Below are 13534 nucleotides of genomic sequence, written 5' to 3'. Positions count from 1 at the left end.
CCCCCACTTTGTTGCGCCAGGCCAACAAACTGAAAGAGTACTATTGCCTATTTGAAAGCCAATGGGTCAGTCATGACACCATCCCCCGTAACGCCTCCCCCGTCTCAGCAGGGGACCGGGCTTCATCACAACTGCCCACCTTGGAGGCCCCCTCCTCCTCTTCTCCAATGACAACTCTCCATCCTGGAGAAGGATGTTAACAGGCTGTTCAAGAGACAGAAGCCCTGCAAAGCAGCTGGACCAGATTCTGTCTCTTTCTCCACCCTGAAGCATTGTGCCGATCAGCTGTGTCCAGCGTTCATGGAAATTTTTTTTTTATTCCGATCCGGGGAGGGCTGCAGACTATCACATGCTTCCTCCAATACATGTGGAGTCGCCAGCTGCTTCTTTTCACCTGACAGGAGTTTCACCAGGGGGACGTAGCACATGAGGGGATCACGCTATTCCCCCCAGTTTCCCCTCTCCCCCCGAACAGACACCCCGACCAACCAGAGGAGGCACTAGTGCAGCGACCAGGACACATACCCACATTCATGTCTTCCCACCTGCAGACACGACCAATTGTGTCTGTAGGGACACCCGACCAAGTTGGAGGTAACACGGGGATTTGATCCGGCGATCCCTGTGTTGGTAGGCAATGGAATCGACAACCACGCCACCCAGACGCCCGTTCACAGACATTTTTTAACACCTCACTGGATACATGTCATGTTACTAACCTGCTGCAAGACCTCCACCATCATCCCCATCCCCAAAAAACCAAGGACCACAGGACTCAATTACTACAGACCTGTGACCCTGACCTCTGTGGAAATTAATTTTTTTGAGCACATTATACTGCCCCACGTCAAAACCATCACCAACCCACTCCTGAACCTTTTGCAGTTTGCCTACAGAGCCAACAGGTCTGTGGACGATGCAGTAAACATGGTGCACCACTTCATCCTCCAGCACCTGCACTCTGCAGGAACCTATGCCAGGATCATATTTGTAGATTTCAGCTCTGCCTTCAACACCATCATACTGGATCTGCTGCAGGACAAGCTCTTCCAACTGCACATGCCTGACTCCACCTGCAGGTGGATCACAAGACTTCCTATGTGACAGGAAGCAGCATGTGAAGCGGTAGAAACATGTCTCTGACTCCTGGTTCAACAGCACCAGTTCCCCTCAAGGCCGTATCTTTCCCCTTTACTCTTCTCCCTGTATACAAACAGCCGCACCTCCAGTCACCAGTCATTCAAGCTCCTGAAGTTTGCTGACACCACCACCCTCATTGGGCTCATCTCTAATTGGATGAGTCTGCTTACAGGTGGGAGACTGACCATCTTTTTTCCTGGTGCGACCAAAGCAACTTGGAGCTCAACGCTCTAAATACAGTGGAGATAGTTGTGAACTTCCGAAATAACACAACCCACCTGCCCCACCACGCTGTGTGGCTCCCCAGTTGACACTGGAATCCTTCCGCTTCCTGGGCGCCATCATCATCTAAGACCTCAAGTGGGAGCTGAACATCAGCTCCCTCACCAAGAAGGCACAGCAGAGGTTATACTTCCTATGGCAGCTGAAGAAGTTCAACCTGCCAAAGCCAATGATGGTGCACTTTTACACCACCATCATTGAGTCCACCCTCATTTCTATTACTATCTGGTATGCTGCTGCCCCTACCCGGGCAAGGGCAGCCTGCATCATATCATTTACTCTGCTGAGAGGGTGATTGGCTGCAAACTGTCAGCCCTCCAGGATATGTACACCTCAAGGACACTGAGGCGAGCAGGAAAGATCATGATTGACCCTTCTCGCCCAGGCCATGGTCTCTTCAGAACACTCCCTCTAGCAAGAGGTTAAGGTCTATAAAAACCAGAACTTTACACTACAAGAGCAGCTTCTTCCCCAAAGCAGTAGGCCTTTCCAACAAGCCCCCAGACACCCCCAGATACTGACACTGCCCCCCCACCCGCTTTGACCCTCTCTCCACTCCATGATATGAGATACACCTACGTACATGCAAACACACTCACATGCAACAAAGTGCAGAGGGCACTACTATGCCCTCTGTACACGAACGCTTTGCATAAAGCCCACACTACCCTGTAAATAACTTTTTCTACAACAACTTCTCATTCTGTAAACAACTTATTTAGTACTTGCCATATTCCCAGTCAATCCATCCATTATCCAAACCGCTTATCCTGCTCTCAGGGTCATGGGGATGCTGGAGCCTATCCCAGCAGTCATTGGGCAGCAGGCAGAGAGACACCCTGGACAGGCTGCCAGGCCATCACAGGGCCAACACACACAATCACACCTAGGGACAATTTAGTATGGCCGATTCACCTGACCTACATGTCTTTGGACGGTGGGCGGAAACGGGAGCACCCCGAAGGAAACCCACACAGACATGAGGAGAACATGCAAACTCCACACAGAGGATGACCTGGGACGATCCCCAAGGTTGAACTACCCTGGAGCTTGAACTCAGGATCTTGCTGTGAGGCGACCACGGTAACCACTGCGCCACCATGCCGCTATTCCCAGTGTTTTCACATTATTGCACCTTATTTCACTTGTTTTTATTTTTATTTTGTCTTGTGTATATATACATATTATTATTTTAACTTTTACCTTACTGTTGCTGTTAATTTTTCCCCTCATGCACCAACATCCATCTATCCATCCATGATCAGAACTGCTTATCCTGCTCTCAGGGTTGTGGGGATGCTGGAGCCTATCCCAGCAGTCATCGGGCAGCAGGCGGGGAGACACCCTGGACAGGCCGCCAGACCATCACAGGGCCATGCACCAACATAGCAAGTCAAATTCCTTTTATGCTCTTGAACTACTTGGCAACAGATATGATTCTGATTCTAACAAATACAGACGTGAAAAGGCAATAGTTTTTCAGGGAGGTGTCAGATCTGGGGTTTTTGTCTTTCTTGTTCAAGTCTATTTTTTTATCTGAAACAAATTTCCAATTTATTGGTAGAGCAATCTTAAAATTTCTTCATTCAACTGGCCTGTATTTAAAAATATAGCGTAAACAGCAAATCCTTGTCTGTGGAGGGCAGCATTAAGCTCTGCAGTGTACAGCCTGCTGGAAACGAGGAAGGGGAGGAGGGAAAGAAGGAAGGAAGAAAGAAGTTGTCTTTATGCATGCTCAAGAAAGACGTTTATTCCCAGAGTGCGGGTGGGGAAGAAATAATGCTATGGAGAGGTCCATACAGTTTTATTTTGACCTTGGCCTCAAATAAAAAGAAATTAAGTCAGTGCTCGGCTCTAGGCATGGTTTTCAAATAAGTGAAAGAGAACTGAAGAGGACACTTCTTGCAAGGGGACATTCTCAACAGAAAACATATGCAAGCATGGTGGACCTAGTTGATTTCATTCGCAGCCAACTGCAGTATTCCAGACAACTTCTTCACGGTTACCGATGGATGTATGCCGAATGTAGAGAACATAGCCTGCATGTGAGAAAAGAGGATGTGCGCTTGGTTCTAGCGGAGCTGGATCCTCGAGGAGTGTCAATAAGGAAAGCAAGAAGTCTCAGACGACTCAACAACTTTTAGAAGAGGCCCAATTTTATCTGGCATTTTGATTCATATGATAAACTAAAACCATATGGCATTTGTGTTAATTGTTGCATTGACGGCTTTTCAAGGAAAATTATGTGGCTTAATGCCTGCACCAGTGGTGACCCAAAGTTGATCAGTGGCTATAAGATAGAAGCAGTGCAGGATTTGGGGGGCTGTCCCAGAGTTTTGAGGGGGGGGTTCTTGGAACTGAAAAGGGCCATGTCAGACTTTCAACGTTTCCTCTGCATCAATCACCCAGATGAAACCCTTGACAGCTACCTGGAAGGAGCCAGCACCACCAATCAAAAGACAGAATACTAGTGGGGGTTCTGGGCAAGGAATGTATGGAATTCTGGATTTCCTTGTTTGCAGACCTCAAAGACAACGGATTCTATGATGGAGGGCTTTTGGACAAAAACCTACTTCAATCTGCTGTATGGGGCTCATCCAAGTGAGTTGATTTGATATAGTGGTGCATTGTGTGTGTGTGTGTGTGTGTGTGTGTGTGTGTGTGTGTGTGTGTGTGTGTGTGTGTGTGTGTGTGTGTGTGTGTGTGTGTGTGTGTGTGTGTGTGACGTGAGTGTGTGTGTGACGTGAGTGTGTGAGAGAGAGAGCTGTAAAATATGACAATACGTTGTTGAAATGCATTGGGGATTTGAATGGCTATGCTATGTCTCAACCATTGGTTAATGCATCATAGTATAGTTTTGCCTAAATTGGTTTGTAAAATGTTTCACAGGATTAGCTGGATGATGCCGCTCAGGTTTGGAATGCACACATCATCAGGCTGTCAAAGAATGTTAACATCCCCAGTGGTCAGCTCACTGCGATGTATGCACTGCCTGAACTCTACAGGACCAGAGACTTCCTCACACCAGTTGACATTGTTGTTGCACAACAATCTTCAGTTGTGCAAGAACGAATGCATTTTTCGCCTGACCATACCATGTGAACCCAATGGATTAAGATTGGGTGGCACGGTGGCCCAGTGGTTAGCGCTGTCGCCTCACAGCAAGAAGGTCCTGGGTTTGAACCCCGGGGTTGTCCAACCTTGGGGGTCATTCCAGGTCATCCTCTGTGTGGAGTTTGCATGTTCTCCCCGTGTCTGCGGTGAGTTTTCTCCGGGTGCTCTGGTTTCCCCCACCATCAAAAGAAACATGCATGTTAGGGTTAATACTCCTGTCTGTGCCCCTGACCAAGGCAGTGGGAAAATAAGTGGAGTTGGTCCCCGGGTGCAGCATGAAGGCGGCAGCCCACTGCTCCTAGCTACACAGATCACAGCCAGGATGGGTTTATTTGCAGTAACTGAATTTCCCCAAGGGGAATAATAAAGGAAACTTAATAACTTAATTATCAAATATGTAATATCATCTTAATCTTCCCAGAGACCCATATCAAGCTGTGAAGTTATGCATGTATTTAAGAGATGTTAAACAGCGAATCCCTGTGATCACCACACTGTCAAACCATCAAAAAGACATGCATGTTAGGGTTAACACTCCTGTCTGTGCCGCTGACCAAGGCAATGGAAAGAAATAACGGGAGTTGGTCACCGGGTGCTGCACTTCAGCTGCCCATCGCTCCTAGCTACTCAGCTAGGATGGGTTAAATGCTGAGTAAATTTCATTTGTATGTATGTATAAAATGACTAATAAAGAGTGTTCTATTCTATTTAATGTCTGTAAGTGGACCCAGTAATGACATGAAGGCCAATCCTTTTGCCCGCAGTGAGGGAAAGATTTGTATAAGTTTTTATTAAGAATGCCATGCACCCAAGCAAACAACCCACATTTCCTATGGACAGGCAGTTATGCAATAGACCTGAGTGGTAACTGTATATCTTTTGGTTGAAAAATAGCTGTTGTTGAAAGGAAAACAATGACACATTAAATCCACTACAACAAACTGTCTTGTTTCCAAGACTCGGATCAAATGGATATCTATCCATAACAAAGAGTTGAACCGGGGATGTTATGAAGACGTACAATCTGGAGCTGCTCTATAGAGAATGAATAAGGAAAGATAGTAAATGACGATTGTGAGAGCACTCTTGGAAATAAATATTGTGTTGATAGTACCGTCATCATGATAGAACTTTAGAAAAATGCTTATTTGGATGATCTCTCTCTCTCTCTCTCTCTCTCTCTCTCTCTCTCTCTCTCTCTCTCTCTCTCTCTCTCTCTCTCTCTCTCTCTCTCTCTCATCTTCTTCTCCCTCCCTCCTTTCTGCAGGGCAATAGAAACAATTATTCATAATTTTACAGTGTGGACAATTTGAAAACCTGTTTGTTGGTTTAAATACATTGTTTGGCACTATCCAGGGTCAACTCTACATCCTCATGTTCCCTTTTAAGTTTAATTCAGTTTAAGGTCTTGCATAGGGTTCATTTTACAAACGCTGACTTTTGGAGGCTGTTTCCAGGCACAAGTGATACCTGCGACAGATGTGGCTCATCACCGGCAGACCACAGTCATATGTTTTTCTCCTGTCCAAAATTAGCTGAGTTCTGGCCCTGTTCTTTAAGATGACAGGAGAAGCCCTCAATATTACACCAGATCCCTGCCCCTTGATAGCCAACTTTGGGGTACCCCCTATACATGCCAGTCTTACCAAGAAAAAGTCTGATGTTGTCGCCTTTGCCTCAATCATTGTCTGTAGACGCATTCTTTTACAGTGGAAAAGACCACACCTTTCACTACCGCTTGTTAAATGATGTAATGTAATTTTCCCCATTAGGGAAGTTGAAGTACTCCTTATGAGGCTCAGCTGCTAAGTTCTACAAAAGATGGCAGCCTAATATCTCATATGTAAATTCTCTGGACCCCAACTGATGCATCCATTCCTTGGGGTGAGTATCCTGAGCATCCTTTTTATTGCCCTGACCTTCCTATTTTATTTCATCTTATCAACTCGCTCTCTTTCTCTCTTTCTCTCTCTCTCTCTCTCTCTCTCTCTCTCTCTCTCTCTCTCTCTCTCTCTCTCTCTCTCTCTCTCTCTCTCTCTCTCTCTCTGTGTACACATGTCTTTTTTACTTTTTCAGTTTCCTATGTGCATGTTTTTTTCTGTCTTCCCTGTTTTCTTTGAGAGTTTGTGATGGGTGGGGGACTGGAACAAGGTGTTGTAGTTCTCTGTTCTAACACAAAAAGGGGGGGGGGTGCTGTGAAACACTGATCTGTTCTTTGTGTCTAACATATATAACACTGGTTTCCAATAGAAAAATAAATTTAAAAAAATAAATATATTGTTCGAACCACTCAGTTGAGACATTTTCTGAAACTTCTTTGTTTTATGAGCTGGGCTACAATAAGATGCATAAGTTATCAGCTGTTGGACTTCCTGTTGGGGGAGGCTCTCTATTCTACATTATTAAAATATCAATTTATAATATGAACAGGAGAAACAAAATGGAGGACAGAACATGGATGTAAGTCATACCTTTTTCATTTCACTTTCATTCATCAACAGTCCTATAACAGTGAGTTTTTAACTCGTTCCAGGATGAAATAGTCTTTACAAATGTTTTTGGTTGAAATCTGCTTTAAATGTGTGTCTTAATTTGTTGCTGCAGAGGTATAGATATCTATTTACGGTATTGTGGAGTTAGAAAACAACGAGACAGGAGACGTGAGAGTAGACGTAGTCGAGGTAGTTTACTAGCTCCAACTTTGCATGTCATACGTTCGACAACGACACTGAACTGACTGAACCGGAAGCGGAAGTGCATTATCTGACCCCTCGCCTCTTCCCTTAAAGGTACACCGTCCTCTTAGGTGAATGTCTCTCGATATATAGATGTGGGTCACCACAGTATATATGGAATAAATGTACGGATATATTTGTATGTTTCTAATGTAAACTAACTGTGCTTTTGAAAATCAAATAAAATCTTTCACTCTCTGGGCGTCCGTGTAGCGTAGCGGTCTGTTCCATTGCCCAACAACACAGGGATCGCTGGTTCGAATCCCCGTGTTACCTCCAACTTGGTCGGGCGTCGCTACAGACACAATTGGCCGTGTCTGGGGGGGGCCGGATGTGGGTATGTGTCCTGGTCGCTACACTAACGCCTCCTCTGGTCGGCGTCTGTTAGGGGGATAGTGTGCCATGTCCCCCTGGAGAAACTCCACGCTGATGAAAAAGGTGAAAAGAAGCGGCTGGCGACTCCACATCTATCGGAGGAGGCATGTGGTAGCCATACGCCATGGCTCTTGGGGTCACTGGTACATGCAAGCTTCTCCGCCATGACAAGGCAGTGATTCAGGAGAATACTTCAGGCTCCACTGGTAGGAGACACGGGCCTTCTGCTGAGGCCAGTTTCAGCTTGGAAGCTTCCTTTCATTTTGTAAACACATGACATAAGAGCCATAGAGGAACCGCCAGACTTTTTCTGCTTTGCTTTGGTCAGTATTTTGACATGTAGCCCGGATGGGAAAAGGCTGGGTTTAGTGCAGTTGTTAAATGCATGTAGTTCTACTGTGTCATTAGGGATTTGTTGAGGTTCGTATCCTGTCTGCCCTAAAAAAGAAGAAAACGAAAAAAAAACTAATCAAGTTTGATTGGAACGTACATGGGCGCACAAGCGGCATAGCGAGTGTACAACCTATCTTGTATGATATATAAGAGTGTTTTATTGGTTAATGTCAAATGTCAATAAGGGCAAATCTTTATTGTGATTGGATGGGGGGCGGGGGTAGAGAAAACTAGGGAACATGAAGGAGACGTTCTAGAGAGTTCGAGAGCGAAGATCTGAAGTCGAGTGGCGTTCCACTGTTTGCAGTCTCCTCAGCATTATCATGTATTCGGCTTTAATTTGTATACTTGTTAGAGTCGACTCTTATATACACGTTGATCAAACGTGTAAATTGCAAGGTATGTTGAGTCAGATTATATTCAGAAGTTTGAGGTTGTGTACGTAAATTCTCACTTTCGTTTGCTAGCTCAATCAGCTTACGTTAGCCGATTGCTCCCGATTAGTTTGGGTAGTTCGGCTAATCTAACCTTTACTTTAATGACGGCGGTTGTCATTCGAAATACGGTCTTGTACTGACAACATATAGAAGTCGACTCGGTTTTTATAGGACGTTTGAAAGACGTGTTTTATTTTCTGTACGACCCCAGTGTTCTTTACGAGTGTCTTGCTAGTCAAATATGCAAGTAAGTTAGCTTATCTGTATCGGTTATACTCTGCCTGGTTTCGGTGAGCCTGTAGCTCGTGGGACTGAGCCATAGTATTCGGCTGTACATCAACTCGGTCACGCGCACCGCGCATTAAGTTTCGTATACGGCGGTTCATCATTGGATTTTGGTCGCCATCACGCTCTGTGCTACGTGGGCGCGTACAGAGCTCTCCTGGCCACAAGGCGGCGCTACTTGTCCCACACGACCACCCGCGGACATTAGGTAAGTACAGTCTCATTCGGTTCTATTGAGTGAAGGGGCCCATTGTAAGAAGCGCGGGGGTCACCACGCACCCAAGCAACGACCAGGCCTGCAACGTTTATTTGTTTATGCCGGCTTTTGGGGTTATTTTATTTGTGTTATAAAGTGTGTGGGCCCACCACTATTGTTACATTTGTGATACTGAGCAACAGGTATTTTGTGTTTTGTTTTTACTTGGGGGTATATTATTGTACCGCAAAAGGTACGTGCACTTGTTTTAAAGCACACGGTGAATTACTCTGTTACGGTACAGCCAATACATTCCTAGGGGTCCATTTAAAGCAGAGTATCGGCTATAGTACTGCTTACAGTCAAAGTAATTAGGCCCAATCTATTTAAAAGCTATAGATAGTTAGCTTTATTGGAGGTATACTCACAGCTAGTGTCATATTGTCCACTAAACATATATAGATATATACCGAGTATCATTATTAGAGCAGTACCTTGCAGTATACTAATTACATTTTTTCCTAGTATTATACTGATGTCCACTAAATAGATATAATACTATTATTGTAATCTTGGTCTCGCTTTATACAAATTCTTTCCCACTCTATTCTATTTACATTTAGAAATATATATATATATATTAGATAATTTTCCCATCTCAAAAGCACTGGCATACTTGGAATGCACAAAGGTATTGGTTGTGCAACTATTGACTGGAGTCACATTATTCTTTATTTGCACTTCCTTTTTTTTTGTGGTATTTGACATAATTGATAATTGTGCGCCTTTTTGCATTGCTGCTGTCACAACTTTACTTTATTCACATGCCTAAATTCAATACATTACCTTTTTATATAAGGAGGTTGTCTGGTCCAGATATTTCATTCTGAATAATAAGTTGAGTTCATTAAGCATAATTTTGCTGGGTACAGTTAACTCGTCTGTGAATGTTCTCATTCATCCAGGTCATGGTTATCCAAAGGAGTTGAATCAAGTGCAACTGGACTTGGTATATATCCGTCAAGACGTTTTGCCTCTCATCCAAGAGGCTTCCTCAGTTCGTGCCGTTCTGACTGGTCTAGTCAGAAAGGCACGAACTGGCACACGAAAGGCACACACACACACACATACACTGGTACCACTTCATGTAATCATAACAGTTTAAAATCATTAATTCTGATTTAATTTTAAAAGAGAAAAAGACCATTTGTACTATAACGCACTGTAAGTGTAGCGGCTTAGTTTGATCACTAGATGGCGCCACACGTGATCATTCTTTGACCGGGCAGATTCGAACCGCACAAATGATTTGTAGTCAGACGGCAGACTAATAAACATTTTTTATTTGCTGAATTTACCGCTTTAGAAATTTCAGGGTTTTAATTTATAGGCGTGGACCCATCCGTCTTGGCAGTGGGGATGTTCCTGATACCCCCACTTGACAAAATCTCGTGTTTTTGCAGGACAAGTGGCATTTGGTTTTAAACCAACAGGTAAATGTGAAGGTCAGGAATTGGGGTCTTAAAAAGTACACTGTAATTTGGCACAAGATTTAAGATTTGTTGTGCATGTGTCTAATGCTAGATATATTTACCCAACATCAACGATTCTCCTTATAGTGTGTGTCGACTATTTTATCTAGAATAAAAACAGAGATTGCAGGAAATTTCACATCAAATATTTGTGTCCTTTGCTTTTATTAAACATTTACACCAGCACTCCATTAACATTTGTAAAATAACACAGAAAAAAATAGTCTCATGATACAAAAAACTCATTAAAAATAAAACATGCCAATGTAAAAGATCATTTTAAAGTGAAAAGCGCTTGTACGTACAATATACGTTTGCATCTTACCACTTTCAAAACACTGACATCAAGCTTGATAGCAAATCTCTTGCAGATGCTGGATACACAAAAAGATGGTAAACATAATAATATGCTACATAATTTCACTGAGATTGTGAATTAAAGCATTTTTTACATGGGGAAAAAAAACCTTATGAACAAAGCACTATATATACAAATTTACACTTTTCCTTTATTCAGAACAGTCTGGATGCTTTGTGAACATTAAAACCCAAAATTCAAAAGCTATATGTTGATCTGAACACCAGCAGCGTGTCACCAAATAAGCAGCAGCGACAAAGTAAACAATAGAATAACGAATGCATCTTCACCCCCTTTTAATTCATTCACCTCTGTTCAAATGAATTCGGATGGCCGTCGGGATGCAGCTTTAATTACCATTCTCCTCCTCCTTTTCATTACAACACATTTATTTTCATAGGTTGGAAATTATCTTTAAAACGTCAAACTCGGAGTTCACCTCAGTCAAGTCTTTGCATGCTTTCCTTTTTTTTTTCTCTCCTCCATTTCTTTCCAGCAGCATTGGATGTCACACAACATAACACACATCCTTACTTGTTCTGTCCTGTCTCTTTGTGCTACATATCACTTTGATTTTCTCCCCCCGTCTCCCGTTAGGATAGGATACAGCTGTTGGTCTTGTTCATGGGAGGCCGGAAGGTGGTGTCCTTAGGAAAGGTCTCCCTGCGTCTGCGCAGGGCAGGGCTCAGGCAGCTGGGCAGGTTGGTCTGCTGCAGGAGCTCCCTGAACACCTCCACCACGTTGGCGTTATCTTTGGCCGAGGCTTCCACAAAACTGTTGTTCCAGTCCAGCTCCACGGTGGACAGCACGTCCTTGCTGGACACCTGGCGCTCCTTCTGCCGGTCTGCCTTGTTCCCCACCACCACGATCGGCGTGAACTTGTCCTCCTTGACCTCCAGGATCTCATCTCGCAGGCCCTTGACGGCCTCCAGCGACTCAGGGTCATCCACAGCATACACCAAGGCGAAGGCATCACTGTTCTGGATGGAGAGCTTGCGCATGGCCGGGAAGGAATAGCTGCCACTGGTGTCCAGGATCTCCACCGTGACCTTGACCCCTCCGATATCGTACTCCTTGCTGTGCAGCTCCTCCACCGTGCGCCGGTGTTTGGGCTCAAAGGTGTCCTGAAGGAAGCGATGGATCAGGGCGGTTTTGCCGACCCCGGCTGCCCCGAGGAACACCAGCCTCACCTGGGTCTTCTCCTTCACCTCGAGAGACATGCTGTTCTTATTTCTGTCAACTTTTTTTTTTTTGGGCCTGTTTGTGTGAGTTGAGAAAATGTCCCTGAAATTTGGAACCTTTCACAATTACTTACTTTTTCAGAATCTTATAAAGAGAAGTTCAGCATGTAAAACAATGACTTCTCTAGTTTGTAGAGGTTCTTGCTTTAAAATCTTCTACCTTGACGTCTTTCTTCACATGCCGGTTTATAAAGACAGATGTTACCTTAAACTGAAGGTGCACAGGGTTCTCATTCTGCCTCTGTCGTCTCACAGTCTGCCTTTTATGTCTGTTTTTGGTGTGTGTTTATCCACCCCTCTTGATTCCAGCCAATCAGCAGGAGCAGTGTGCTCAGGGTAAGTCCAGACAGCCAATGACTGCATGTCATGCAAATCAGAGTATGGGACTGAACTCGGGAGGAGAAGAAAGGAGGCGATATCTCCAAGTGAATAAACAGCAACTGCAGCGTTAAAGAAAAAAGCTCTCATGAACAGGGTGCCGATTCCAAGCAAGCCCCTTCACTTCTGAGGGAAAATATCTATTCATCTATCCATAATTTTTATTCCCTAATATAATTTTCTGCATAGGGATTGGGAAAAAAAAGGATATCAGCCAAACAGAGCCACATCCTTTAAGATGTTTGCTGTCAGGAATCCAGTGTGCGTTCACAGTTAATATGCCGTCACTATGCACGACAGAAGCTGATATAATTAAATCCATCCAATCTCCTTAGGTGACTGGTTATTGTGGGATGCATTTACTTTTGAGGACACACCCTCAGCCCACGTACAAATGAGCAGTTTTATATACCTTGTCTGATCCAAATTGATCCGACAAGGTCAGGCGTCTCTTTGTACAAAAAAAAAACACAAAAAAACACAACAGGCTGGGATTGAAGGGAATTCTACGTAGTCTATCCATTAACAAGTAATTTCTCTCCGTAGATTCATAATTGCAACTGTAAAGCGACATGAGGGAAACCCTCCTAAAGAGGCTGGATATTGCAGCTTTGCATATTGATTGGTTTTCCTCAAAATCAGCTGTCAATGCTTTGTGCACACTTTAAGTGTCCTTGAAGGCAGCTGGGGAACCACCAAGACCTTCTAGGCCTGGTGAGGGGGCCTAACATGTCTGAAATTAATTTTTTTATTTCTCTGTTCTTTATTATTTTGGTTTTTGTTTAAATATTCTTTTTTTAATGTGTTTTTATCAAATCAAATGTCAAGTTAAACAAATAAAACCAGGCTGTGGTGTACCTTCTATGTGTTGGCAAGGGAAAGCCAATGAGGATCTTTTTTTTTCCAGGGTGGAAAAAAATGGTTGGCGTGGATTGACAAGGCCCTCTGTGATTCCCTCCCCCCTTTTTCTCCCCAGTTGTATCCGGCCTATTAAGCCCACTCTTCCGAGCGTCCCGATCTCTGCTCCATCCCCTCTGCCGTTCCAGGGAGGGCTGCAGACTACCACAT

The 13534-nt window shown here is 44.2% G+C and overlaps 1 protein-coding gene across 1 annotated transcript; it reads right to left on the bottom strand.

Moving 5' to 3' along the window:
• Positions 1-11341: 11341 nt before the first annotated feature.
• LOC130113405 (ras-related protein Rap-2a-like) lies at positions 11342-12305 on the bottom strand. Its single transcript, XM_056281000.1, has one exon. The coding sequence runs from the start codon at positions 12065-12067 to the stop codon at positions 11441-11443; it is 627 nt and encodes a 208-aa protein (XP_056136975.1). The 5' UTR covers positions 12068-12305; the 3' UTR covers positions 11342-11440.
• Between the last annotated feature and the right edge of the window lie 1229 nt (positions 12306-13534).

The sequence above is a fragment of the Lampris incognitus genome, chromosome 5 (genome assembly GCF_029633865.1).
Source record: "Lampris incognitus isolate fLamInc1 chromosome 5, fLamInc1.hap2, whole genome shotgun sequence".
NCBI lineage: Eukaryota > Metazoa > Chordata > Actinopteri > Lampriformes > Lampridae > Lampris > Lampris incognitus.
This window is presented reverse-complemented; position numbering and strand designations above follow the sequence as displayed.